At 42.1% G+C, this 27443-nt stretch overlaps 1 protein-coding gene across 1 annotated transcript in view; it reads left to right on the forward strand.

Annotated features, from left to right (window-relative positions):
- LOC124595854 (Golgi to ER traffic protein 4 homolog) overlaps positions 1-27443 on the forward strand; it is a 67763-nt gene that overhangs the window by 34173 nt on the left and 6147 nt on the right. The window contains exons 5-7 of the mRNA XM_047134760.1: positions 4212-4350; positions 22424-22564; positions 23618-23763. Coding sequence (XP_046990716.1) covers positions 4212-4350; positions 22424-22564; positions 23618-23763 — 426 coding nt within the window. The remainder of the gene's footprint in view (positions 1-4211; positions 4351-22423; positions 22565-23617; positions 23764-27443) is intronic.

The raw sequence follows: 27443 nt of genomic DNA on the forward strand, positions 1-27443 counted from the left end.
ATGTTTTGAATACAAATTAATTTGCAGTATGAATGTAAAATGACTAGTTCTACATCATGACGATTTATTGTGCAAAATGATCCATGGAACATGAAAGTAACTAACCATCAGGTTGGCTGTAATTAATGTCAGCTGTTTGACGTCAACCCTTAATTCAGTAAGAATGTTTTACAGGACTTCATACAGGACTTCACGGTCTATTCAGTCATGGGCTTTTTTGAAGTCCACATGAGCTGATATGGTCTTTTTAACTTCGACCTTAGAATATATTATCTGATGGTGCTTTCGATGTTGTTGAACTACCTTTCGTGATACTCACGAAGTATACGCTATTTGAAGCTCAGCTTGGCTTCAAAATGCTCCTGGGTGGCAAGTGAGAGAATTTTGTGGGTAATGGTAGCAGCAATATTCCTTTGTAGTTGCAGGTGTTTTTCATGTTGTCTTTCATGTGCATTGAATGGATTTGGGCTATTTCTTATTCTTCAGGTAGGATTTCTTCACTCCAGTATTTATTTATTTATTTTTTGATTTGCTATTGCAAAATTTTGACTGATCTTCTCCAGATGCTTTGATCTTTTTGTGATGGACAATGCTGTGCTTGATGTCATCTTTTGTTAGGTGGTCTGGACTATGGGCACTGGAGAATAGGTTCATTTGTGTCTGTTGAGGATTTTGGTTTACTCAAATTTTAATATTTGAATAAACCAAAATGACCAGATGATTAATCTATCAAACAATGGAAAATCCATGTAACGGTATTATGAAAAGGAAAATTGCTACTCACCATATAGTGTAGATGCTGAAGTTGCAGATAGGCACAACAAAAAGACTCTCACAATTGAAGCTTTTGCTCATTAAGGCCTTTGTCAACAATAGAGAACAATAGAGACTACACACACAGGGGGCTGCCACTCCCCCCCCACCACCTCACCTCTCCTCTGCCCTCCACTAACCTGCAGCACTTCACTGTCTGCCACCCCCACCATACCATCCCTCCCCCTCCCAGCCCCAGCCTTCTCCTTACCCCCACCCAGTCGGCACTCCAATCATACATTGGTGCCGCTGCTCACAGAGTGGTTTCAGTTGCCTGAGACTGCAGTTGTGTGTGCGAGTTGCGCGCGTGGGTTTCGTGTGTGTGTGTGTGTGTGTGTGTGTGTGTCTGTTGTTGACGAAGGCCTTAATGGCTGAAAGCTTTAATTGTGAGAGTCTTTTTGTTGTGCCTATCTGCGACTCAGCATGTCGCTATATGGTGAGTAGCAACTTTCCTTTTCATGATATTGTTACAATTGATTAATCTGCTACAGTGTTACAGTTTTTTTCATTGAAGATACCAATGTACTGTCCTTCTGCTGAAAGCATAATGAATGGTGGCTGATAGCCCATGAGTTTCCATTTAAAGGTTCTATACTACTCTCTGGTTTCATTACTCATAAAAGTTTGGTGTATCTTTTCAATAAGCAGTTGTTTATACTAACATTCTAATCATTCGGCCGTGTTGGATTTTGCAGGCTATTCCATAATTTTCAACTTCATTGAGGACAGATTCACTGTTATCCTTCTACCAGGCATGGTAATTTATTTATTTATTATCACATGGTCTAGCCTTTTTCCTCCGACTTCACTGCCCTTTGTCGAAGTTCATTATTGTCAAAGCATATGATATGTTTTGGGTGTTCCTGCTGATTATGGACTCAGTCTGAATTTAATTTTTGACATGTGGTGATCTGAGGTCACCTTTTTTAACTTTGGCAGTCATAATCTCTGGACTGTTTCTCATGGAGATTGTGACATGATCAATTTGGAGCAGTCCTACGGTTTGGATGGAGGATTACAAAGTTGTCTGCTTTCTGGTTAGACGTGAAAGTGGGTTGGCGTGACCTGCAGGTCTTGACTTTCACAAATGGAGACCAGTCTCTTGGTTAGTTCTTCTGTAGATAGTATCTGGTCACTTTCTTGTACTTTTGTTCTTGACCAGATTGGGTGCTGAAATCACCCACATGAAGCTCAACATGTTATTTTGGTAGTGTTTCATCCGGTAGATCCCAGAAATTTCATGCTTAATCTGGGATTAAACCTGTTTTCATAATTTTTAGGGGGATGTATGTCAACTATGCTGTAAGTCTTGTTGGCACATTTGATTGTTAATATAGATAGTCTGTCTCTCACTAATTTGAAATTTGTGGCCAATTTAAGGAGGCTAGTTCTCATGGCAAATGCAGTTCCAAACATTGCAGGTACCTTGAGGATCACTGAGCGAGATGGAGCAGTGGTTAGACACTGGACTCGCATTCCGGAGGACAATGGTTCAATCCCGCATCTGGCCATCCTGATTTAGGTTTTCCGTGATTTCCCTAAATCGCTCCAGGCAAAAGCCGGGATGGTTCCTTTGAAAAGGGCACGGCCGACTTCCTTCCCTGTTCTTCCCCAATCCGATGAGACCGATGACCTTGCTGTCTGGTCTCCTTCCCCAAACCAACCAACCAACCAACCTTGAGGATCATTCTTTGAGCTCTGCTCTTTAAGAAACTGTAATTTTCGGATTTAAGGTGCTCTTCATCTTGGTACTGTGTGTCCTGTGTGGCATTTATGGATAGTTGAGGTTTGTGTTGAGGGGCTTTAGTGTGAGAGTTTTCAACTTGGCACTGTGTGTAAGGGAGTTTATGTTGAATGTTGTTAGGAAAGTTTTTGATTTGGTTTTGAGTTTTTGTGATACACAGAGATGCTCCAACTTGTCACTTGTTTCATGATGAGGGAGCAATCTGAAGACTTACCCTGGAGAATCTTTCTTCTTACGCATCCATGTTACAATTACGCTTTCTTAGCACTAGAAGTCACCTCAAGATGTTCTCTGGATGCTTCATACTACTTTTGCATCATTCCTGAAAACAGGGCTGCCTATTCTGTGATACCATTGATCATCTCTGCCTTCATTGCTGTTGGTGTCTTCTCTGTTAACTTGGCAAGGGGCCCTCACGAGGTGCTATCAGGCATGGCACACACAAAGACTTCTTAATGAGATGTTACTCCACCCCGTCCTCATCTCTCAACTTGGCTTGGGATTGACCATTGCTGCTATTAGTATCATATCATCATCATCATCATCATCATCATCACATCATCACCACCACCATCACCCTCGTTGTGCATAATTTAAGTAAAGTAGTATATTCGTTCAGCAGATCTGCCCATTTAACGTTTAGAATTTTACACACTACACGTCATCGAATCAGTGTACATTGTAAAAAATCTGTCTTTGAAGATATCTGTGGACAATTTAGGTGTATGCTCTCCTTTAACATCTTTGTTCCTGATTAAGAGTTCAGCTCATGCAAGACGAAAATAAAGGATGATTCCATATCCTCATGCAGTCCTGTTCACGAAGCAAAATGTGTACGTTCAAACCTTTTGTAACATTTCTTGCATTTGACATACAATCCGTCATTTATCTTTTTTTCGCCTATGATGCTCACAAAGAACAAAGTTTCTTTAGATCACTATATTGGATGGTATGGTGCGCACGTGCGCCCACACATGCACTCACACATGTGCGTGTCCTCTCTCTCTCTCTCTCTCTCTCTCTCTCTCTCTCTCTCTCTCTCTCTCTCTCTCTCATCATCTTCTTTGGGGTCTTTGTGGGTGAATAATGTAACAGAACGACCAGGACAGGGGGCACCCTCATTACTGAAACTGCTTCTGTGAAACACTCTGCATCATATAAACTGGGCAAAGTAGACTATCTTCTGCAAGAAATGGAGACATTCCCTTGAACTGTTGAACTGTCAGTGCTAGGGAAGAATTTACCCAAATGTGATTCATCAGTCGTATTTATTTCACTGTGATATATCTGGTTGCCTACAAAGTAACAGCTGCTCTAAAACTTGTTGGAATTTTTGAGTCCCTTGGTATAGAGAATCTAAGCAGAATTTAAACCCCCACTATGTTGGGTTTCAGCTTATTTCCGCTTGTTTATAAAATGGCAAGATTGTGGTAGGTAAATGTGCACATGATGAGCAGTGTACAAGCACACTTAGAAGACAGAAACGAAAGAAAACTACAGTACATTTTGAGCTTTTGTTGATCTCATTTCTGTTGAGCTTTCTTTTTTCATTCTGGTAGTTTGGTTATCCCAACTTGTATGCAGTAAACTTAACTAACATTCTTTTCATGTAAATTATCATGATACTGGCATGTTTTTATGTATTTTATTTCAGAAAAAAATTACACACTAGCGAGACATCATTTTTTACATTCAGAAGATGGCACAGGATGCGCAACAATGCTGGTTGAACTCCATAGGCAAAGAGGTTTTGCTTGTGAAGTTGACTTGTTTATTGCACAAGCCGTTTTACAGTAAGTGCAAACTTATATGTATTGCATTATAACATTTCAACAAACTCCTAATGCTGGTAATTTTATTCATATATCTTTTTCAATCTAATATAAAATTACAAAAGCATTTTTTTTTAATTATGCACGCAGTTGGAGGGATATTCGATTCTAGAAGATGTAAAAAAATAATGGATCTGTAATAAATCTTGATAGGAAGGAATAATTAAAGATGTTAAAATTGCTTATGCCTGTTGAACATTTTCTTGAGTGTGTCATATATAATGAAAATCTGGAAATGAATGACAACTGAAATAACTTAAGAGAAGTATTTAGATACCTGTTTGGCCATGTCGATTTTGGTTTCCAGTCGGTTGCCTAAATCACTTGAGGCAAATGCCATGATGATATTCCAGAATGGGACACAATTGATGTATTTTTCCTTGCTTGCCTAAATGCCTCATTACCTATAAAAAAACTCAACTGGGTATTGAATTGTGAACCTCTTACATTCTTTTTACTTGTTTCATAATGTGAAAGTTGTGAATGAATGCTAACGATACGTATGGGAGGCAGGTAGGGAAATAGAATAAGACAGGGGCGGGCAAACGTTGCACGCGGTTCATGACCGCACAGCGCTGCACGTGTGCTGCTCGCATGCAATCGTCGACCGGGGCAGTGGCGACAGCCAGCAGGTTGCGGACGTTGATGCGAAGCGACCACTACATATTCAACGTTGTATTTCAAGAACCGGAAAATGCAGAGTGACTCAAGGAAATGGAGGAGTGGAGATTTGCTATCTTTTAAAAAGGAATGGGAGAATCATTTCTTCTTTGTACAAAAAAGTGAAAATTCGAAATGTTTAATATGTGGCAGTATTCTCGCTGGTCAGCGGAATGTTAGTATTGAACGCCATTATAATAAATTTCCCAAGGCCGAGTACAATTTATTGTCAGATTCTGAGCGGATGGGGAAATTGACTGAGCTTAAGAAGAGCGATCTGACGATACGAGATGAATCTGATGTAAGTTGCTGTTGTCACGAGAGATCTGCGACTTTCTTTCGTCATGTCTCTCATCTAACTGATTTAACATCTTATGGAGCACTGTTTTCAATTTTTCAAGACGACAACAATGATAGGCCAGCGGTACGTGCAAATTATAAGATTACGCTTAATATAGTGAGAGCTGGAAAACTATTTGCTGAAGGTGAGTTTATAATGGAGTGCATCAATGACGCTGCTGATTTACTTTGCCCACTGAATGCAAATCAGTTTCGAGCTATCACTCTTTCTCGGCGGACTGTAAGTCTTCGTATAAGTGCCATGGCAGGTGACGTTTACCGTCAATTAAGGAGTGCAGTGCAGGAGTTCATTGTATTTTCCATTGCACTTGATGAGTCCACATATATTTCAGACACCGTGCAATTAGTGATTTATGTCTGCGGTGTGGATACTGTTCTGCATATAAGAGGATTTTTTAAGGTGATATCTTCAAAAAGCACGACCACCCCTCTTTCGGTCCACTACTCCCTGTTTGAGCCCACCACACCCCTGTCAGTCCGCCGCCTCCCTTTCCTCCTCTGTCTCGTGTGGCTTCCGCCCTCCCATTTATAGGCTCCTCTGCTCCCATCTCTCTCCCCTCCCCCCACCCTTTCACAGATCCCAACTCCCTATACTGACACAAGTTATTTACTTTTTAGCTTCTCAATAATACATCCCAGGTTTCCACACAGATCCTTATTTGTGGATGCCATCTTCTTATACATCACCATCCCCATCATCCCCATGATTCCAGCCTCACCACCATCTCTGAATTTCCTTCCAACTCCAGATTCCACATACACGTGAGGAACAATATATCCATACTCCTATCTAGTTCTCCTTAGAGGGAAGATATATAAACAAATCTATGGCATTGTCCTGCATACCTGCATGGCACCCTCACATGCCAACCTCTTCATGGACCGCCTAGAGGTAACCTCCAAAGTATCCCTGTTCTAAACTTCTTGTTTGGTTCACGTTCATTGATATCTTCATGATCTGGACCCAAGTTTAAGGTATGGTAATTCACATCTTAAACACCTTCTCTCTTGCCCTTTCACCTGCACCTCTGCAACTTTCTTCCTGGATGTTAACTTCCTTTCTTGCCAGTGATTCCATATAACATCTCCATATCATATCAAGCTTTTCAACCATCATCAGTGCCTCCACTTTGATAGCTGTTATTTATTCTACACTAAAGTCACTTCTGTAAAATCTGTCCAGCTGTGGACAGTGCATATAGAGAGATGAGCAATCCCTAAAACAGCAAGACTGCCAGTATTTCGACAGGTGCAAAAAACTGCAAAGAAATTGAAAAAAACACACACACACACACACACACACACACACACACACACACACAAACACACACACACTACAAATACTAGTCTCACTATGCTAACAACAATGACCAATGTCAGTTAGCGTTAACTCTGTCCCTATGTTGTGTGACCAGGGAGAGAGCAGGATTCTAAACAGGCTTTAAGCGAAATCTTATGTCTCAAATCTCTCTTCCTTCCTTAACAACACTTTACAAACAACTGGAAGCACATGGCGGAATCTCAATGTTGTTATATTCCATAGGATGACTGATGTCAAGGCAGTGCTCTGCAATAGCAGATTTGCTTGGCTGTTGTAAGTGTATGTACCACGTTAGTGCACTTTGAAGAGAACTGTGGCAGTGACGTAGTTCTGTTGTTGTTCCCGCATAGTGATTTGCATAGCTGGAAAAAATAAAGATTTGAGCAGTGATTATGTACTTCGTAAAGAAAAGTATGAAAACAAAGGACATTCATGCTGATTTACAAATACACTGGGGAACTCTGCTCCTTCATGTTGAACTGTTGCCAAGTTGACAAATGAATTTACATTTGGTTGGGATAGCTTGGATGATGATCCGTGCAATGGTCAGCCAAAATGTGTCACTACTCCAGAAATCATTGCAAAAGTGGACAAAATGGCCATGGAGGATTGCCAATTGAAAGTGCATGAAATTGCTCATGCTTGTCGAATGTCATCTGAAAGGGTATATCACATGTTAACTGAAGAATTAGAAATGAAAAAATTATCTGCAAGATGAGTGCCGCGACTCTTGACGGTGGATCAAAAACACTTGAGGAAGGACACATTGGAACAATGTTTAGCCCGTTTCGGAGAAATGAACAAGATTTTTTGCCACCAAAGAAAGCAAAGACACTTCCTTCGACGGGAAAGGTCATGGTGTCAGTGTTCTGGGATGTGAAGGGGATTCTGTTTGTAGATTATCTCCCCATGGAGCAAACAATTACTGGAGAATAGTATACTAACCTCCAGGACAAATTGCAACAAAAGATACACGAAAAAAGGCTAGATTTAGCAAGGAAGAAAGTCATCTTCCATCAAGACAGTGTGTGCCCACACACACATGCCATTGCCATGGCAGAATGACATGAACTAAGATATGTGTTGTTGCCACACCCACCTTATTTGCCTGATATGGCTCCATCAGACTTCCATCTCTTCCCAAAACCGAAAATTTTCTTAGTGGACAAAGATCCACTTCAAACGAAGAATTGATAGCTGGAGTTGACAACTCTTTTGCAGGCCTGGAGGAAACTCATTTTCGAGATAGTACCAAGGCACTGGAACATCGTTGGACCAAGTGCATTAATCTACAAGGAGACTAAATTGAAAAATAAAAAAGTGTCAGTGTTGTAAGTACTTTTTTCTATTCCGTATCGAAAACTTTTCAGACCACCATTGTACTCTGGTGAAAGGTGGCTTTGAGGTGGGCTAATTCAGCTGACACACTTTTGGATGTGAGACGATGCGGAGCTGAGGTATGAAGTATCTGTTCATGTGTAGCCAAATGGTGACAACTATGAGCCTGAAGATACCAGACAGTGAGAGTTGACTTCCTATAAGTAGCAAATTGCTTGTCCCAACATTACATCAGTCTTCCTCCTGACAAACACTCAAGGAAGGGAAGGCAGTTATCCTTTACATCTCCATTGTGAAGCAACTATTCCAGTGGATTGGATTCAGATGTTCTAAAAAGCCATTTAATTTTGCACTTCCATGGGACTAAAAGCCAAAAGTGACATCTGTGTATCTGGAAAAAAACAAAGAGGGCATACAGTTTTCAGTGACACAGACTCCAGGGTACATTGCATAAACAGATTGGCCAGTATGTGACAAAGGGCTCCCCACCACAACTTCGGTCATATGTCCATAGTGTTGGTCATTGAATAAAAAGTAAGTGGAAGTAAAAAAATGTTGAAATAGATTTTGTTAATCCAACACCAAACCTAGCCTGAATTAACTGTAGCGAATCAGTGAAAGGAAAGTGAGTGAAGAGAGACAACATACTAAAAGTCAGGGTCATTCAAATGCAGTCCCTCTAATTGACATAAGAAATCTGATGAGTTGTTACAGTTTGATGCACACACCAATTTAATAGTTGCCTTAACAGAGTAACAATGTGTTTCGCTACACGGTATGTGCAGCACCAATGTTTCTGTCAGAAGGTCTAAGAGGACCCCTTCCTTGTGGATCTTCGGAAGGCTGTATAATCTAGCAGGACAGCACATAAATATTTGTGATAGGCTAAAGTTTTCTTTAACTCTTTTTGTTGGGCCATCACTGAGCCTGCAGTTCGCAGGATCAGATGTAAATACTGCTTCTTTCGAGTGTGCTCCCTTGTTTCCAACATAATAGCATTGCCCTTGCCCGTGGGTAAGATAACAATATCATGATCACTCTAAAGTGGAAACAAAGCAGCTCTGAAGTTGCTATTATATTACTCATGAGTAAATGTGTCCCATTCAACACATGACATACTTCTTTCTTAACCTCCTTGGCAACATCAGGAGGCTGTTTAAAGTACAGCCTGTACAACAGTACTTACAAAATCAACAACTGGCAAATGCTTGGGTGGGCGTGGATGAAGCTGCTTCATCCAATACTTCCTTTGAGAGTTCATGAAACAGCATTGAGATGTAATGTTACAGTCTGAGCCATGAAAACTTTTGAATTTAGCCGAATGCCAGACAGTTGCAGATGAAATTCCCAGTCAGACTGCGACCAAGAAGCATCATCCAGAGAATACCAGGAAAATAAATTTTTTTTGTAAACAGTCATTAAATGAAGTGAAATAATTATTTACAAATGAAGTCCAAGTGTTGGCAACTATAATGGCTCCTGTCACAAACAAGAGCTAAACCACCACACTGACTGATGTGATTAGAGGCAGGAGAATTAATATTGGCTATATGGTGCTTCTTTGTCACAGTCTGACTGGGAATTAAATCTGTGACAACATGGGATTCAATTAAGATAAAACGTTTCTGTAGCTGGAAATGTAATACTGAATCCCGATGTTCTGTGATCAATCTCACAGAGTAAGTTTTGGACAATTCAGATTCATCCATGCTAGGAAAATGTTTAAACTGTGCACCGATGCCAAATCATTTACACAGTTGTTGATTTTATAAGTTCTGTAGAACAGGTTGCTTTTAAACTGCTTCTTGATGCTACCAAGGACATTTGGAGAGAAGCATGTTATGTTGTGACTAGGGCACATTCACCCTTAAGTAATAAAAGGACCTGAGAGGATTGCTTTGCATTCACTCAGGGTACATCCTGAATCTTTATATCACTCATGGACAACAGCAGTGCTACAGTTATTTTAGATAAGCAGGATTACTTTCAAAAGACGCTGTGTTTACTATCTCACCCCGTGACTTGCAGGCTCAGTGCTTGAGCAACAACAAGGGTTGAAAGGAAGACTAACAACCTCCTGAACAATAGTTCCTTGTCGAAAGAGACTGTCAGAAGTCTTAACTTCTATTGTCAAACAATAGAAAATCGAGAATGAAATAGTGACAGTATTATGAAAAGGATAGGTTGCTACTCACCATATAGTGGAGATGGTGAGTCGCAGATAGGCACAGCAAAAACACTGTCAAACACACACACACACACCAGTCTCTGGTTGCCAAGGCCAGACAGCGAGTAGTAGTAGTAGTAGTAGTAGTAGTAGTGGTGCATGGTGAGAGAAAAAATCTGGGTAGTGGGTGTAAGGAGGAGGCTGGGGCAGGAGGGGGAGGGATAGCAGGGTATAGGTTGGGGCAGTAAAGTGCTGCTTGTGGGAGCATAGAGGGATCAGGGTGGAGAGAGGGTAGGGCAGCTAGGTGCAGTCAGGAGGTTAGACGGAGGGCAGGGGTGGGAGGGCTGCAGAAAACGAGAGAAGTAAAAAGACTGTGGGTGCATTGGTGGAATAGAGGGCTTATGTAGTGCAGGAGTGGGACAGGGAAGGGGGATAAGTGGATGTAGGTTGAGGCCAGGAGGGTTATGGGAGTATAGAATATACTCCTGGGAGAGTTCCCACCGTGCAATTCAGGAAAGCTGGTGTTGATAGGAAGAATGCAAATGGCACAATCTACGATGCAGTCAGTAAAATGAAGAACGTTGTGTTGGGGAGTGTGCTTGGCAACCGGGTGGTCCAGGTGTTTCTTGGCCACAGTTTGTCGGTGGCCATTCTTGCGGATAGACAGCTTGTTCGTTGTCATATCCACGTAGAATGCAGCACAGTGGTTGCAGCTTAGCTTGTGTACCACATGACTATTGTGCTGTTCCACTACGTTATATGGCCTTCTGAAGATCTACAAGGAAGGGGTTCCTCTTAGGCCTATTGCCAGTACCGTTGGTGCTCAGTCTTACTGTGGAAAAAAAAAAAAAAAAAAAAAGAGAGAGAAGAAAAAAAACCTTGCTGCTCTGTTGAACCTACTAGTTGGTCAGCATGTGGATGACATTAAGAACTCGGCGGATTTAATACGTCAATTAGGCGGACTGCACTTCAGTGTCTTTGATTTTTTGATGTGGTCTCTCTTTTCACTCCTGTTTTTGTGTCTAATTTACTATGGTTAATTGTTGTTAGGTGTGGTATTGAATTAAAGAACATGTGTTGACTTCCATTCAAGTTTTCCAGTCATCCCTTATGTATGGGTGTGTGTGTTGTCCTTAGCGAAAGTTAGTTTAAGTTATATCAATGAGTAGTTAAGCCTAGGGACCAGTGCAATGACCTCAGCAGTTTGGTCCCATAGGAACTTACCACCACCACCACCACCAAGACTTAAGTTTTGTTGAATGGCCAGAACTATGAATAGACAGATGGAACTGCAATGGGGAGTTCGTTGTCATCTACTATTGCCAGTCTACTTGTGGAAGATTTTTAGGAACATGCCCTGGAGTCAAAGGCATTGAAACTGGCATTTTTTTCTCCCCAGATATGTAGTTCATATGTCAGTTGTTTGGCCTAAGGGAAGTCAGAATTTAAATGGCATTTTAGAACATCTGAATTCAATCCACCTGAATATTTGCTTCTCAATGGAACTGTGAAAGGATAGCTATCTTCCTTTCATTTGTGTGTTTGTTAGGTTAATGGAACATTGGGACAAGCTGTTCTTTGTTTATAGAAAGTCAACTCTCACATTTTGGTCTCTTCAGACCATTCTAGCTCAGTGTGAAATGGTACTTTGTACAGAAGTTCATAGGGCCCATGTCATCTCAGACCAAAAGTTGGTCAGCTGGGTTTGCCCACCTCGAAATCACCATTTGCTAGGATGGTTATAGTGAAAGAGAGATCAGCTGCGTGTTGCACTGTTGACCAATTATGAATCAACCGAGTGATAAAAATAACATAGTGGCACCAGATTCTACAGACATTTTGCCTTATGCAGGTAGCATTTTGAGCAAGACTAGCCATATTTTGTGGAAACATGATGTACAATGTGTTTCTCAACCACTATCAAAGATAGGAATTGTTTTAAAGCCTGCAAAGAATTATTTTGGTTGCATAAGGTGAGTATCAACCATATCCTTCACATTTGTGAAATATTATTTATTGTTCCCACAATCGGGACTGTGGAGGAACATTGCACTGAACTGAACAAGTGCATCATACACGCTTACAACAGCAAAGTATATCTGTTATTGCAGAAAATTGTCTTAGTACTGGTCATTTTATGAAATAAAAAAACAGTTTCTGCCATGCTCTTTTAGCTGTTGGATAGTGTTACTAAGAATGCAGTTGAGATTAAAATAGCAAGTGACATTGAATTTTTGCCTAAGTTCTACTTGGATTCATGCTGTCTCCTGCATGTATACTGTCTTTTGTCACACAACTAGATTTAAATTTCCTTGCACAAGTGCTCTCTCATTACATCATGCCATATAAATGGCAGGGCATGCATGTGTAAAAATATCGGCAACTGTCAAAGATGTCACGTGACTGCTTCCCTGTAAGCTGTTTGAACATTTTATACACCAAGAGGAACACAGGTTTCACCTTGTCTAGTATGCTGAAGATCTTTGTAAGGCCTTCACAAGCAGACACTACTTTCCAAAACTAGCCAGCAAACAGATCTCCGGTGCTGTATCCACTTATGCCCCTAATTCTCCATCTACCTCATTAACCAGATGTAATGGAATACCCTCCTGCTTACCTATTATCACCCTGGACTTTGAATATCTTAAACGTATCTTCCATCAGGAGTTTGACTAAAATTCATAATGCACTGAAAAGTGGAACATTCTTCTGCTTCCCACCTCTCACAAAGTGGTATTTCACTGTTCATCCAACCTACCAAATATCTTTATCCAGTCTTGTGCCTTACCTACTCCCAACTCCTCACCTCATCTATCGAATCCCTGTGCAAAATTATGGAAAACAAATTTTATTTTAGTCTTGCCACGGAAAAATTCTGCACTGTCAGAGGCAGCTTTGTATATGAAAACAAATGTGTTACATACCAACGTCGCTATAAGCTCTACCCAGCCTTTTATGTTGGCATGACCTCCAACCAACTGTCCGTGTGAGTGACCATCGCAAAACTGTGGCCAGGAGTAAAGTTCTTATGTGCGTGTGTTTTCCCTTCTTGACACTGTGCAACATCTAACTCATTAGTGTGTCAGTTTTATGAATCCTGTGTGTTGTCTCCACAAAAGAGTCATCACTACATTTATTAAAATGGTGTACATAAAGAGAAATGATAAGCCAACTTTGGTTGCTCATAGAAATAACACTACATAACACCCTAAGATGTTATCCAGTGCCGGACGGTGTGGCCGAGTGGTTCTAGGTGCTTCAGTCTGGAACCGCGCAACCTCTATTGTCACAGGTTCGAATCCTGCCATGGGCATGGATGTGTGTGATGACCTTAGGTTAGTTAGATTTAGGTAGTTCTAAGTTCTAGGGGACTGATGACCTGAGATGTTAAGTCCCATAGTGCTCAGAGCCATTTGAACCATTTGTTATCGAGTTTAGTGCTATAAAATGTCATTTCCGTAGTTTATAAAACCTGTAAAAAAAAAAACAGTGAATTCAGATACTTTGTTGTTTGCATCCATAAAGGTGAGAGTGTTCCATGAGCTTGATACATGAAAACTTAGTGTGTCCAGTCAGTTACAGTTGGTAACTCCATTTAAAGGATGTAATATTGTAGCTTCATTTCCAGTAATCACAGTGTAATTTCATTTTTCTTTCTTTCCTTCTTTCTATCAAATTCCTATTCACAGCAAATCAAACTCCAATAACCAGTTTAAAATTTGTTTGTCTGTAAGCAGAAAGCCATGCGATTCTCTTAAAGTATATTTTCTCTCCATATGTGAATGCGGTAACACAGTACTTTATCGATAGTCAAAGAAGTTCACCAGTTGACATAAAGTTGAGAGTGATGCCCTTAGGAGAGCCTCCCATCCGTGACCTAGATATATTGTATCTCCCAAAGTGCCACCACTTCCATGTCTCAGACTTTGCCCTACGCATTGTCTCAGTTATCAGGTGGTGATACATTTGATTTGTAAACTAATTGCCTGAGGCATACCAGACACTGCTGTTAAGTTTAAATCACATGCTTTGGCAAGTAAAGGTTGTCTTTCCTGAGGCGATAAGGAGAAAGATGTTACAGATTCACACCACCTTACCTCAGAGTGGGAAAACTGCTGTTAAGATGTAAAATGCTGTAAAGATTAGCGGCATGAAGATGATGAATGTAAGAAAGGTTTAAATGAATGAGACACATTGTTTTATCTTCAAGAAATTTAGTCTTTGGTAGGAAACTCGTGAAAGCTACTGCTTTTGTAGAACATCTGTGGTGTTGGGTTCTCTGTGTCCAATTAGAGCATCATGAGTGTCAATACTATGCATACAGTGCAAAATGTGAAAAGTTTTATTGTTGTGTGAAGACGTGTGTGTGTGTGTGTGTGTGTGTGTGTGTGTGTGTGTGTGTGTGTGTGTGTGTGTGTGTGCGTGAAGGATATGATCTGGAGAGGAAAAGGGAACACATACTAGTTTCGTGGTATGGGGAGATGGTGAGAAAATAGTCACAATTTCTTACAAAATTAAACTGAAAACTAGTTAAAAACTATTTTTATTTCTCACCAAGTAATGTAATGTAATGCTGCTGCTTCGATTTTACTGAACTGAGAGAGCGTAGTTTGTTTGAGATGATGATATATTATTTTGCTGTGGGATGGGTAATGTTCAGATATATGCAATAGTACTTTCATGTTTTTAGTAGTTTTTATTGTTGGCTCATCACACAAGGAAAGACACTCCAGGATGAAAGTACAATGCTACAAGTATTTAGTATTTTCAGTTGCAAGAAGAATAGTAGTAAATGGCTAAATAGTTTTCAGGTTCCCCTGCGGCTTCAGGGGTTAGAATAGGCCCACGGTATTCCTGCCTGTCATAAGAGGCAACTAAAAGGAGTCTCAAACGTTTCAGCCCCTATGTGATGGTCCGCTCTTGGGTTTGGCTACCATATTTCAAAATTATTCTGAAGAGCGAGCCAATTGGGGAAGGGTGTTTTACTTGGTGTGTTGTGTCCATCGTGCATTGGGACCTTTAACTAGCTCATTCGTTGTTGCATTGCAGTCCCGCTTGCTCTCCACCTCTTGAACGAGGATACGTTCCTGGGTGCGATTTCCGCCATGCACTCTGCAGTGTCGCTTTCTGCGCTGACGATGACCATGGACCACTTGCCACCTAATATCCAGCACGGTAGCCAGTTCGTTGTGGTGGGGCCGCCATGTACCATGTTGGTTGTAGCCCCCTGACAACACAGGGATCGCTCTACTGATGCCTGCGCTGTTAACTGCCCACGTATGCCAAGGAGTAGATGCCTATCTCCCTGGGGCATCGGGACTCCCGGCAATGGCCATCCTTGCAGGTGGCCCTTGCTGTGACTGGGTTGCACCTGTGGGGAGGGCCCTTGGTCGGAGTTGGTGGCATCAGGGTGAATGACACGCAATGAATCATGGCACATCTTCTCTTGCTGGTGGCCAGCCACCAGCAGTCTTGAAGCGTTAGAGGGCTCACTTTAACGCAAACATGTGTGACCCCAAATCGTTCCCCTCCCTGGCCACACCATGTGAGGAACAAAAGGCTATGAATGACAGTGAGACGTATTCGCCCCGGTATCTAGTCTGTACGAGAGCTGATGGGGAATCCTTTGTGTCCATGAAGCCTCAGTTCTTCGTAGAGCATTTAGAGGACAAGTTTGGGGAGGTGGAGGCTTGCAAAAATGCGGTCTGGGTCAGTCTTGATAAAAACAGCATCCTCTACCCCGTCACGGGCGTTACTCGCTTGTAAGAAGCTGGGGATATTTCTGTTACTACCATGCCCCATAAAAGCTTAGATATGGTCCAGGGCATTATCTTCCACAGGGACCTTCTTTTACAGTCCGATGACGAGCTGCACTCCAACTTAGAGCGATGAGGTGTCCATTTCATCTGGCGCGTCCACCGGAGTCCGAGGGATAATCAGGTTGCCTCCGTTGCCTTCATCTTGGCCTTCAAGGGTGACACATTACCCGAGAAGGGCCCTCTCCTGATGCGATGCTTCAAGTGTTGGAAGTTCGGCCATATGTCTTCCTGCTGTGCTTCCAGCCTCATATGTCAAGATTGTTGTCGTCCATCCCATCCCGATTCTCCTTGTGCCCTGCCTCCCATCTGTGTCAACTGTGGAGAGCACCATCCCCCTTGCTTGCCGGACTGTAAGATTCTACAGAAGGAATGGAAAATAATGGAATACAGGACCCTGGACCGACTGACCTGCACTGAGGCTAAACGGAAATTTGAACGGCTTCGTCCCATGTGCATGATGTCATCTTACGCTGCCACTGTCACTCCTGTTACAGCTCCGTTGCACCACATACAGTCAGCTCTCAGAGCTAAAGGACCACACCTGGCCCCTTGATAGTGGGGGGCACTTCCCTCCCTGTTGCTCCCGCACCTCCTACCTCGGGAGCAGCAACCCGCCAACCATCGGGGACACCAGTCCACACTTGTAAGCCGGAGAAGCTTATGTCTTCATCGGCTTCTCTCACTAGGAAGGGATCCCTTGGGTCACTCCCTTCCCAGGTTCCTACCAGTGGCAAACCAGACAACCGCCAGGGGCTGAAGAAGCCCCAGGTAGCTGGTCATAGGGCATCGCGGTCCTCTTCAGTCCTGGAGACTGAATCAAAGAAGCCCTCCCAGCAAGGGCAACCAAAGGAACAGCATGAGAAATAGAAATCTAAGACCTGTAAGACCAAGGAAATTGCGGTGGCACCCACTCCACCGCTACCTACAAGCTCTGCGTCTGAGTATGCGGTGGAGATTCTGGCATCCGCTGACGACCTAGATCTCGCCAGTCCCTCAGACATGATGGATGTCACTCCTGCCGGTACTCAATCGGTGGCAGCAAGTGACCCAGCGGTGTAATCTGCCTCCTCGGTCCCTTCACGTCTTTCTCGGCCATGGACAATGTCATCCTCCAGTGGAACTGCAGCAGTTTTTTCCACCATCTTGCTGAGCTGCGACAACTGCTCAGCCTTCGCCCTTTCCTCTCAATTGCTCTTCAGGAAACTTGGTTTCTGGCGATGCGAACCCACGCCCTCCATGGCTATCGGAGTTGTTATAAGAACCGGACAGCTTATGAGAGGGTATCTGGTGGCGTCTGCATCTATGTCCTTCACTCTCTTTACAGCGAGTCTGTCCCTTTACAAACACCTTTAGAAGCTGTTGCTGTTCGGGTGTGGATGCCTCAGGCTGTTTCTGTCTGCAGTCTCTATCTTCCACTGGACGGTGATGTCCTGCAGCATGTCCTGGCTGCGCTGATAGCCAGATTGTCGCTACCTTTTCTGTTACTGGATAACTTCAATGCCCATAACCCACTGTGGGGTGGATCAGTGGCAACAGGCCAAGGCAGCATCATTGAGCTAGTATTGGCACAGCTCGACCTTTCTCTTTTAAATACTGGTGCCTTCACACATTTCAGAGTGGCGCATGGCACATACTCAGCCATCGACCTTTCAATCTGCAACCCTAGCCTATTACCATCTGTCCAATGGAGTGTGCATAATGACTTGTGCGGTACTGACCTTTTTCCGATCTCTCTGTCACTGCCAAAGCGTCACTCTTCTGGGTGCACCTGCAGATGGATTATGAATAAGGCTGACTGGGACTTGTTCACCTCCATTGCCACTATTGAGCCTCTTTCCAATGACGCCATTGATGCGGTGGCTCACTCGGTCACCACCGGCATCGTTATTGCCACAGAACCTGCTGTTCCTTGTTCTTATGGGTCCCCTTGGTGGAGGACTGTGCCTTGGTGGTTGCCAGAGATCGCTGAGGCGATTAAAGATCGCAGGCGGGCACTACAGCGTCACAAGCGGCATCCCCCACTGGCACACCTTATCGCCTTTAAATAGCTCTGTGTGCGAGCACGCCGCCTCATTCATCAATGCAAGCAGGAGTGCTGGAAAAGGTATGTCTCCACCATTGGCGTCCATTCCTCTCCATTGCAGGTTTGGGCCAAGATTAGGCGACTCTATGACTATCAGACCCCCGTCAGCGTACCTGCGCTTTTACTGAATAGAACAGTCTGTACTGACTCCAATACAATTGCAAACCACTTAGCGGAGCATTTTGCTCCCTGAAAGAGCGGTTGGAACATCGGAGCCTTTCGTTTCACATGCGCCACCCTGAATCGTACATTGCTCCGTTCAGTGAGTAGGAATTCCAAAGTGCCCTACTGCTTGCCCTGATACGGCTCCTGAACCAGATCGCATAAACTGTCAGCTGCTAAAACACCACTTGCTGGGCTGCCAGCGACGTCTCCTAGACCTTTTCAACCATATGTGGGTTGAGGGTGAGTTCCTGTTGCAATGGTGGGAAAGCATCGTAATCCCCGTGTTGAAACCTGGCAAGAACCCACTGGGGGTGGACAGCTACTGCCCCATTAGCCTCACCAACATTCTTTCCAGGTTGCTCGAATGCATGGTGAGCCAGAGGTTGAGTTGGCTACTTGAGTCTTGGGGCCTTCTGGGTCCGTCTCAGGGTGGGTTCCGTAAGGGCCGCTCTGGTGTGCCTGGAGTCTGCCATCCGTACAGCCTTTGCCCCCGTCAGCATCTGGTCGCCGTCTTTTTTGACATGCGGAAGACATACGATATGACGTGGCGACATCACATCCCCTCTACACCTCATGGTTGGGGTCTTCGGGGTCTGCTCCTGATTTTCTTACAAAATTTTCTGTCTTTTCGTTCCTTCCACATTCAAGTTGCTGTCTCCCATAGTTCCTCCCGAGTTCAGGAGAAGGGGGTACCGCAAGAATCTGTCTTAATTGTCTGCCTCTTTTTAATTGCAATTAATGGGCTCGCTGCGGCGGTGGGAACGCCTGTCTCAGCTTTCTTGTATGCTGACGACTTCTGCCTATACTTTAGCTACACTGGCATTGCAGCTGCTGAACGGCAGCTGCAGGGCGCTATCCGCAAGGCGCAGTCTTGGGCTGTAGCACATGGCTTCTAGTTTTTGGCTGCCAAGACCTGCGTTATGCATTTCTGCCGACGACGCACTGTTCACCCTGAGCGACGGCTTTATCTTGATGGTGAACCTCTTGCTGTGGTGGAGACACATCGGTTTTTGGATTTGGTTTTTGATACCCGGTTGACTTGGCTCTCTCATATTCGGGAGCTTAAACAGATGTGCTGGTGGCATCTTAACGCTCTTCATTGCTTGAGTCACACCAGCTGCGCTGCTGATCGGTCTACCCTTCTATGGCTGTACCAGGCATTAATTCAGTCCTGTCTAGATTATGGGAGCCTGGCTTACAGTTCGGCATCAGCTTCCACATTGCAGTTGCTTGACCCCACCCTTCACAGCGGGATCTGATACAACACTGGAGCTTTCCAAACAAGCCCTATCAACAGCATACTTGTGGAGACAGGTGTCCGTCCATTGCGGTTTCGGCACCAACGGTTACTGGCTGCTTATGGTACACACATTTGTAGCTTGCCCAGGCATCCCAATTATTGTCTCCTGTTCCCTCAGTTGGTCGTCCATCTTCCGGAACGGTGGCTCCAGTCAGGGTGTACGATCACGGTTCGCATCAGAGCTCTTTTCTCTGAGCTTGAGGTTTTCCGTCTTCCACCTTTTTTCCGGGCCACTCTGCGTATACCCCCGTGGTGTGTGCCCCGCCCATGCCTTCGGCTCGATTTGGCACAAGGCCCGAAGGACTCAGTCCCTCCTGAGGCCCTCTGCCATCGCTTTATTTCAATCCTTGCCGCATTTCAAGGCTCTGACAGTGTCTATACTTACGGTTCAATTGTTGCTGGTTGTGTCGGTTATGCTCTTACTCTAGGGGATCATTATGAACAACACTCATTGCCGGCTGGCTGCAGTGTTTTCACTGCTGAGCTGGTCACCATCTCTCGCACCCTAGAGTATACCCGCTCCTGCTCAGGCGAGTCCTTCATTATTGTAGTGACTTCCTGAGCGGTTTACGAGCTATCGATCAGTGTTTCCCTCGCTCTCAACTGGTGATGGCTATCCAGGAGTCCCTCCATACTTTTGCCCGTTGCAGCCGCTCTGTGGTCTTTGTGTGGACCCCAGGTCATGTCGGCATCCTGGGAAATGAACGTGTTGACACGCTGGCTAAACAGGCTGTCGGTTCACCAACCTTCGAGATTGGCCTTTCGGAGAGTGACCTCAGGTCCGTTTTATGACAGAAGGTACTTCGCACCTGGGGTGAAATATGGCGCATCCTTCCTTTACCCAACAAACTTCGGGCCATCAAGGAGGCTACCAGTGCATGGCGCTCCTCCTTGCGGGTCTCTCACAAGGACTCTGTTGTCCTCTGCCGGCTGCGCATTGGCCACACTCGGATAACACACAGCTATTTATTGAGCCATGAGACCCACCTTTATGTCGCTGCGGGTCAGCTTTGGCGGTGGTTGTTGGACTGCCTGCTTTTAACTCTGTTCAGGCAGACGTTTGCGCTGCCTGATATGCTTCCTGCACTTTTATCAGATGACATTGTGATGGCAGATTTAGTTTTGAGTTTTATTCGTGCAGGGGTTTTCATCGCTTGATCTAAGTGTTTGTTCTTTTTTTTGTGTTGAGTCTGGCCTTTGGCCTACGATTTTAGACTGGGGTTTTTAGTGCATTTTTTGGTGGTTGGCTTTTCCTGTTTTGTTTCTATGGTCGGCCAACCACTGTCACACTTGGTGTGATTTTAATTCCTTTTTTCTGGTCTCTGTTTGTGTCTTTCTTGTCCTGTGTCATTTCTTGTCATCTCCACTGTTTGTTCTTATTCTTTGTGGGTGTTTCAAGTTCGTGGAAAAAGGGACAAATGGCCCTAGTAGTCTGGCCCCTTCAATCCCACAAACCAACCAACCAAGTTTGCAAGTTTCACAATAGATGTCAATACACTTGCTATAACCCTCAATGTCAATTGCATGCTGTGGCTTTCCTCAAAGTGACAATTGAAGAGATACATCTGTATGTTTGACAGGGCATGATGCATGTTCGATTTATGAAGATGACTGTTCCGTTTTTCTGAGGGGAGGGGTTGGAAACAGCAGCCTTCTTCTGTCCCCTACTGGATATGTCCTTAATGATAAGCCGGTGAATAGAAAGAAATAATGGACATGTGGCGTATGCCATTTGTTAAACATTGAAGTCTACCAGATGAGGCCATAAATTGTTGATACTAGATGCAGTGTACTAAAAGTTTTCTAGTTTTTGTGGTATACATAAAAATATACTGTGTGTATTATTGTATCAAGATGTCTTACCTGCTTGTGAACAACGTTAACATTCATTTTGACTACCATGTGCTTATCACAGAATCTGAGAAAATTGTGTTTTTCGTTGTAGTGGGTACTTGTTTATTTTGCGCGCTGAGAGGTGATGTTCATGAATACGGAGATGAGAAAAAAAAATCAAATCCAATCACTTAATTGACATTGAATGGCATGGACAAAATCTTAGATTCCATTGATAGTTCTTGTCGTCTTCAAGTATACCAACATTTATGTTGGTGACCTCATTCAGCCATAGAACATGCTGTAGTATACATACAGTAAATATTAGGACTGAAATAAACGTTATTTTAGAAGTCATAGGCATGATTCTGATATTTGTTGATAATGTGACATTTTTCTGATTTACTTCACAGATACGTATTGTAAATTGCAAGTTTTTGGATGTGATGGCAGGCACAAGCCTGTTGCTAAAAGAATACTAACCATAAGGCCCAATTAGAGCGAGACTGTGGCCAAGTGCAACATGACAATTCTGTGTATCAAACCTGAAGTCCAGATTTGAGTTCCCCAATTTCTTTTGCTCACTCTGGATGGATGGATGGATGGATGGATGGATGGATGGATGAGGCAGCTTAACCCCTTTTGATGGGAAGCATAAACCGCCTTATGTTTACCAATTTCCAGGGGTGTAGGAAGACAGACCCAAGTGTATTTAACACTATTGAGTGTAAACATATGTTCAGTAATGATCATTTGTGACCTCAGTTCTTTCACATAATGGGCAAATTCTGGACAAAGCGTATTTGTTCTTGGAAATGTCTCATTGTGAGATATTCTAACCTAAAATGGCGAATGGGAAGTGAATGAAAGGAAAAAATTAAACTATTCTCTGATTAAAAACTAAAAATTGTTGGTGTTCTTTCCATTTTTCTGTAATAGCCCTGTTCCTGTCATTGATGTTACAAAAAAATATTTTGAAACATTTCAGGTACCTCTGTCTTCAGAATAAACAATCAGCAGTTGAAGCGTTTAAGTGCTATACAAAGCAACACCCAAATATTCAGGCTGGGCCACCATATATTTTACCCCTGCTCAACTTCATATGGTTTCTTTTGCAAACTGTAGAAAGGTATGTACTAACACATCAGTACACATATCTGCATGGTCTTAAGGGTGTGGCAAGTAAAATTTTTCATTACAAGTCACAGAAGTTTACAGGAATGCAAAGACATAAATTACCATGTGCTGTTACTGAAAGAAGGAAAGCTAATTAATGTTGGATATTAAACTGTGCGTATTGACACTTGAAACAAATTAAGTGGTTTCTTTGTAATATACTACATGAATCACCTAAGCTGTTGACCTCAAATATTTGTGGAACCACGTAAGATATCATAATTTTGTTTTCACACTTCGAATTGTAATGAAGTTCTCATTAAACTGTGTATAGTCTTCTGTGATGTCAGTGTTAATTATGGAGATATTAGTATCACCTTTGTTTCCTCAAATAAAACTATAGTACACAGACTTGGCGTACTATACAAGGGAGAACACAGTAACTATTGTGTGACAAATTCCTTTATTGTATTTCTCACACAAGTATTGTGACTCTGTAAGTTTGTAGCTTCCATACCCAGTGTCATTTTTGAATAAAATAATTTTGGCTTTTAGGCCTCATCATTGTAAAAAAACTAAACGAACAGAATTGCCAATCATTTGACTGCAGCACATTGATCGAAACATCAGCAGTTTAGTTGCTTTAGCGTTTTACAGTGACGTTGCCTAATATCCAAAGTCATTTTATTCATAAGCATCATGACCAGTTTTGCTTTTTATTTTTTAGTAAGTCGATGTTTTGTGTCCATTATTATGTAAAGGATTCAACATATCTGATACTGACTTAATAGGAAGCCGAAAAAAGTGTGACCCAAGGCTGAGAAATACAGTAACAGAAAAACTATAGTAATTTTTGCTACAGTGATCAAATATCTAGAAAAGATTAATTCAGTTTAATATCACTCACAGAAATTAAGTGCAGTAAATGGTTTCTCTCTTTTGGGTATCAAACTTATTGCTGTTTTGTGTAGTAGTTTGTAATATCAAAATTTCGAAGTTGTGAAGTTGTTTACTTACCACTTTGTCTGTCATGTGTGCCTTATAATTATGACTGTTTTTCTTCCAGTGGTAAGCTAGCTGCTTTTATTGTCTTGTGTGAAAAATATGAGCCAAGTATAAAAAGGGATCCATCATATACTGAATATCTTGATAAAATTTCCCAAATATTTTTTGGTGTCGCTGCTGCCCGTCCAAAGACACAAGGATTTTTAGGTAATGAAAACGTTTACTGAATTCTTGCATTTCATTTACACGCAAGTGTCACAGAGCTACGTTACTTTTTTGATGTTAAGTGCATTGGACAACATTAACAATACATCTGGGGCATTATTTGTAAAGTGTTTGCTACTTACGTGGCGTGTGTTGTGTAGTGTTACCCTTCTGCTTTTCGGGAATGAAATACTAGTAATGAAGCTCTGTACACTGTACTCTTTCATGTCATAAAATGTATTTTTAAATTCCTTTTCTTATATCACATGCATTGAATGGAGTACTAATTGAAGTAGTAAGCCTCGGGGATTGCCATTCCATTCTGAAACAGACTGAATAGGAGTGAAGGTGCATTGTAACCTTTTCAGTTTTCCTTGTTTCTTGACTCCATAGTTGTCATTTGGTAGAAACTGGTGGACTGAATAAACCTGGTAGTTTTGATGTTGGCAGTCTTTTCCATGAAATAATCCTCCAGAGCAAAAATAAATAATGATCTTATGAATCAGTAAGCTAAATATTGTTCCTATATTAGAGGATACTTTTTGGGTTTCTAGACAACTTGACAGTTCCATTTTTGTATATAGTATTTTTATGGCTAATGCAAGATTTTGATCAGGTATTGACAGATTTGCTTCTTTGTCACACATGATTACTCGCAACATATAACAAATGGGACTGCATCTTTCATTGAAGTGATGTGTGTACTAAATGAGACAGTCAGTCTAGCTCGACATTTGAAAGCACATTGTTTACCGACCACAGTGGAAAACAACGCAGAAATCTCAGCATTCTGTGTTACTGATTGGTGTTGATATTTTCACCAATGTAAAGAAAATGATACCCCAGTCTGTTCAAGAATATGATCCATGATGTCAAAAGAGTGATACTCATTTGACCACGTGAAACTCGGTTTGACCATTTCCTGTGAACAATGGATGAAAGGCAAGAGCCAGGTTTAATATTCCTAGATCTTGCAGACTCCCCTCACGGTCCCAAACCTCCATACAAGTTTTTCAGTTCATCTGCGATTCTGTAAAAAATGGTATGAGTGATAGGTGTAGTTTACTGGTCAAGCCTTTCTGCTGGAGACTGTACTAGTTAATATGACCATTTCATGAGTTATCTTAGCGAATTGGCACATAGGATTTCCTCCTACCTCTTCTCTGTGAAGCTCTCATAGAGGTTGCCCCTGAAAGTGGCTCCTGTAGCACATTGCATTCTTCAGAAGGTGCAAGCAAGCGACCTGTAATTTAATTGGTGGTGTTGGTAGCTAATCTATGTGAAATAAGTCCCAGGGGGCCTTTAAAATGCATTTATTTGTAAACACTGTAAACTAATAGCATTTTAGTATTATGAAATGATTGCTATCAAAAAGTTAATAAAATCAGAAATAATAGTAAAGCCAACACTTTGCCATCCGCATGTCTCATACAAATTTATTCGCTTGGTGTCGGCAGTGCTAATTCGGATTACTTGGCTTGTCGATGGCCACTTGTCACCTTTCCGTTCATGATATCGACTTTTGCGCACTTTAATTTTTCGAGAAATCCTCTATTTTGCAGTATCATTCCACAAACTCGAATTTTCTTTTCATGTAACTTCTCTGCAAGTTCTACACTGTTCTAATAATTATCCATGTAGAGGTGACTTCACTTTCCATAAGAAGTTGTCAATAGTTCCATCATTGTTTTTGATAAAGGGTGTCTAGTGCCGGAATATATCTTGAATGAGGAAATTTATCCCGTACTCGAATCGCACAGCATCCGAATGAGTATGCCATATTTCGTAATTTTCGATGGATTGTAAACTTTAAAATTTAACTGTCCACATCACAGTATCATTCCTTCATCAATTGAGATGTTTTGACTTAGATTAAATGTTTCTTTAAACTTTTCAGAAAAATAATCAATTACAAATTGCACTTTGAATAGCCAGTTGGCATTGCCCGGTTTATTGTTGTTGTCGTCGGAAAAATGTAAAAATGATAATATTTGTCTGAATCAGTTGCGAGACATCATTTTGCGAAATATTGGTGTGTGTATCAATGGATTCGTTGACCAATAATCATCGATCCTTCCTTTTTTTACAGTTTCCTTAAGTATAACAAGCCCAAACCATTTTCTAAGTTCGGATCTCATAACATTGACAGATTTGGCATTTTTTAAATTCAGTTTCCTTCTATTGCAATTTTGACTGTAATACTGGTCGGTTTCATTGCTAATATATTCAAATAGATCCTTCGCAATATATAATTCTACGATATTCTTGATGCTCTGTGTATCTTGGGGAAATACGTGTGGACCGGGAGATCCTTCAAATTTATTATTGGTCCTCCGTAAATCATAGTCCGTCTTCTTCGTCTGATTCATCCGAATCAGTTGGCAACCATAGTGTTTACTGAATTCTTCTTGGACGTATTTCACTATCTTCCAACAATTCTGCTTCACTTTCATTTTTTTGATATCCAATGTCTTCCCAATCAGCCAAGTTGTCAAGAACGTCAGACAAGATGAATACAAATTCATCATAAATAATCGTATCGTCTCTTTCGTCTGAGTGCACAAGTACTCATAAAACCAAAAATACTTATTGACGTGTGTCACTCATTGTTAACTAAACAAAATACCAACAGAATGAAAAAGATACTAAAGTTCTTTCACCAGACATTGTGCGATACTATGCTTACGACACCATTGTAGTGTCACCGGCCACTGAGCGATACCATGCACACACCACTGAGGTGTAGCTGGCCGTTGGCAGCTGTTTCACACACGACACCACTCTGGTGTCGCCGGATGGCCAAGTGTTAAGAACAGGCTCAGTGTACAGCCCATTGGTGACTATCACATATGAACAGGCTCAGAGTTCATCTTATTACCGACTGGCAAGAGTAGCACACAGCTGAAATCTCTTGCTTACATTGTAAAACTTCATAGCAAATCCATGTCTTTTGGTAAATTAACAGTATTCAAATGCTTACTGAATTTACTGGTTTACTGCACAGCATTATCATTGTTTCCAAGCTCTGATAAGCCGTAGGCTTATCTTAGTACCAGATATGACAAAAGAGGACTGTAATTATTAAAATTTAATAAAGTAGAATCAAGTGATTCCCCTACATATTTACTCAGCAGAGTAAAATCTATTCTCAAGGCTCAAGTTCCTCTCCTCCCTCTCATAATTACTGATATGCCATATGGTTCAGTTGCTACATCTATATCTATGGGAGTGAGCTACCTACTTACTGCAATCTTACTCTGCGACACTGCTCAATGCAGCAAATTGGCTTCGGCTCTCTGCCAAGTTCCAGTAAATGTAAAATTTGGAAAAATTAATACTTTTCAAAATAGGGGAAACCTCACAATTTTCAGAAAGCACTCATCATAGTGTTCCAGTGCCGACCATTAACAGATGTCTGAGTATGGAGAACAGGTTCTCAGATATGTGAATGGCTCGAAGACTTCATAACTACATTGTCTTGGGTAGTGAGTGTTTCTCAGAGATAAGGATTTTGTCAGGAGTGCCCCAGGGAAGTGTGAAGCTCTTGTTCTGTATAAACATAAATAATGTGATGGATAGGGGTGACTGTTTGCTGATGATGCTGTAATGTACAAGAAAGTGTTAACATTGAGAGCCTTTCGGAGAATACATGTTAACTTAAACAGAGTATCTGTGTGGTGTGA

Source organism: Schistocerca americana, chromosome 2, assembly GCF_021461395.2.
Source record: "Schistocerca americana isolate TAMUIC-IGC-003095 chromosome 2, iqSchAmer2.1, whole genome shotgun sequence".
Classification (NCBI taxonomy): Eukaryota; Metazoa; Arthropoda; class Insecta; order Orthoptera; family Acrididae; genus Schistocerca; species Schistocerca americana.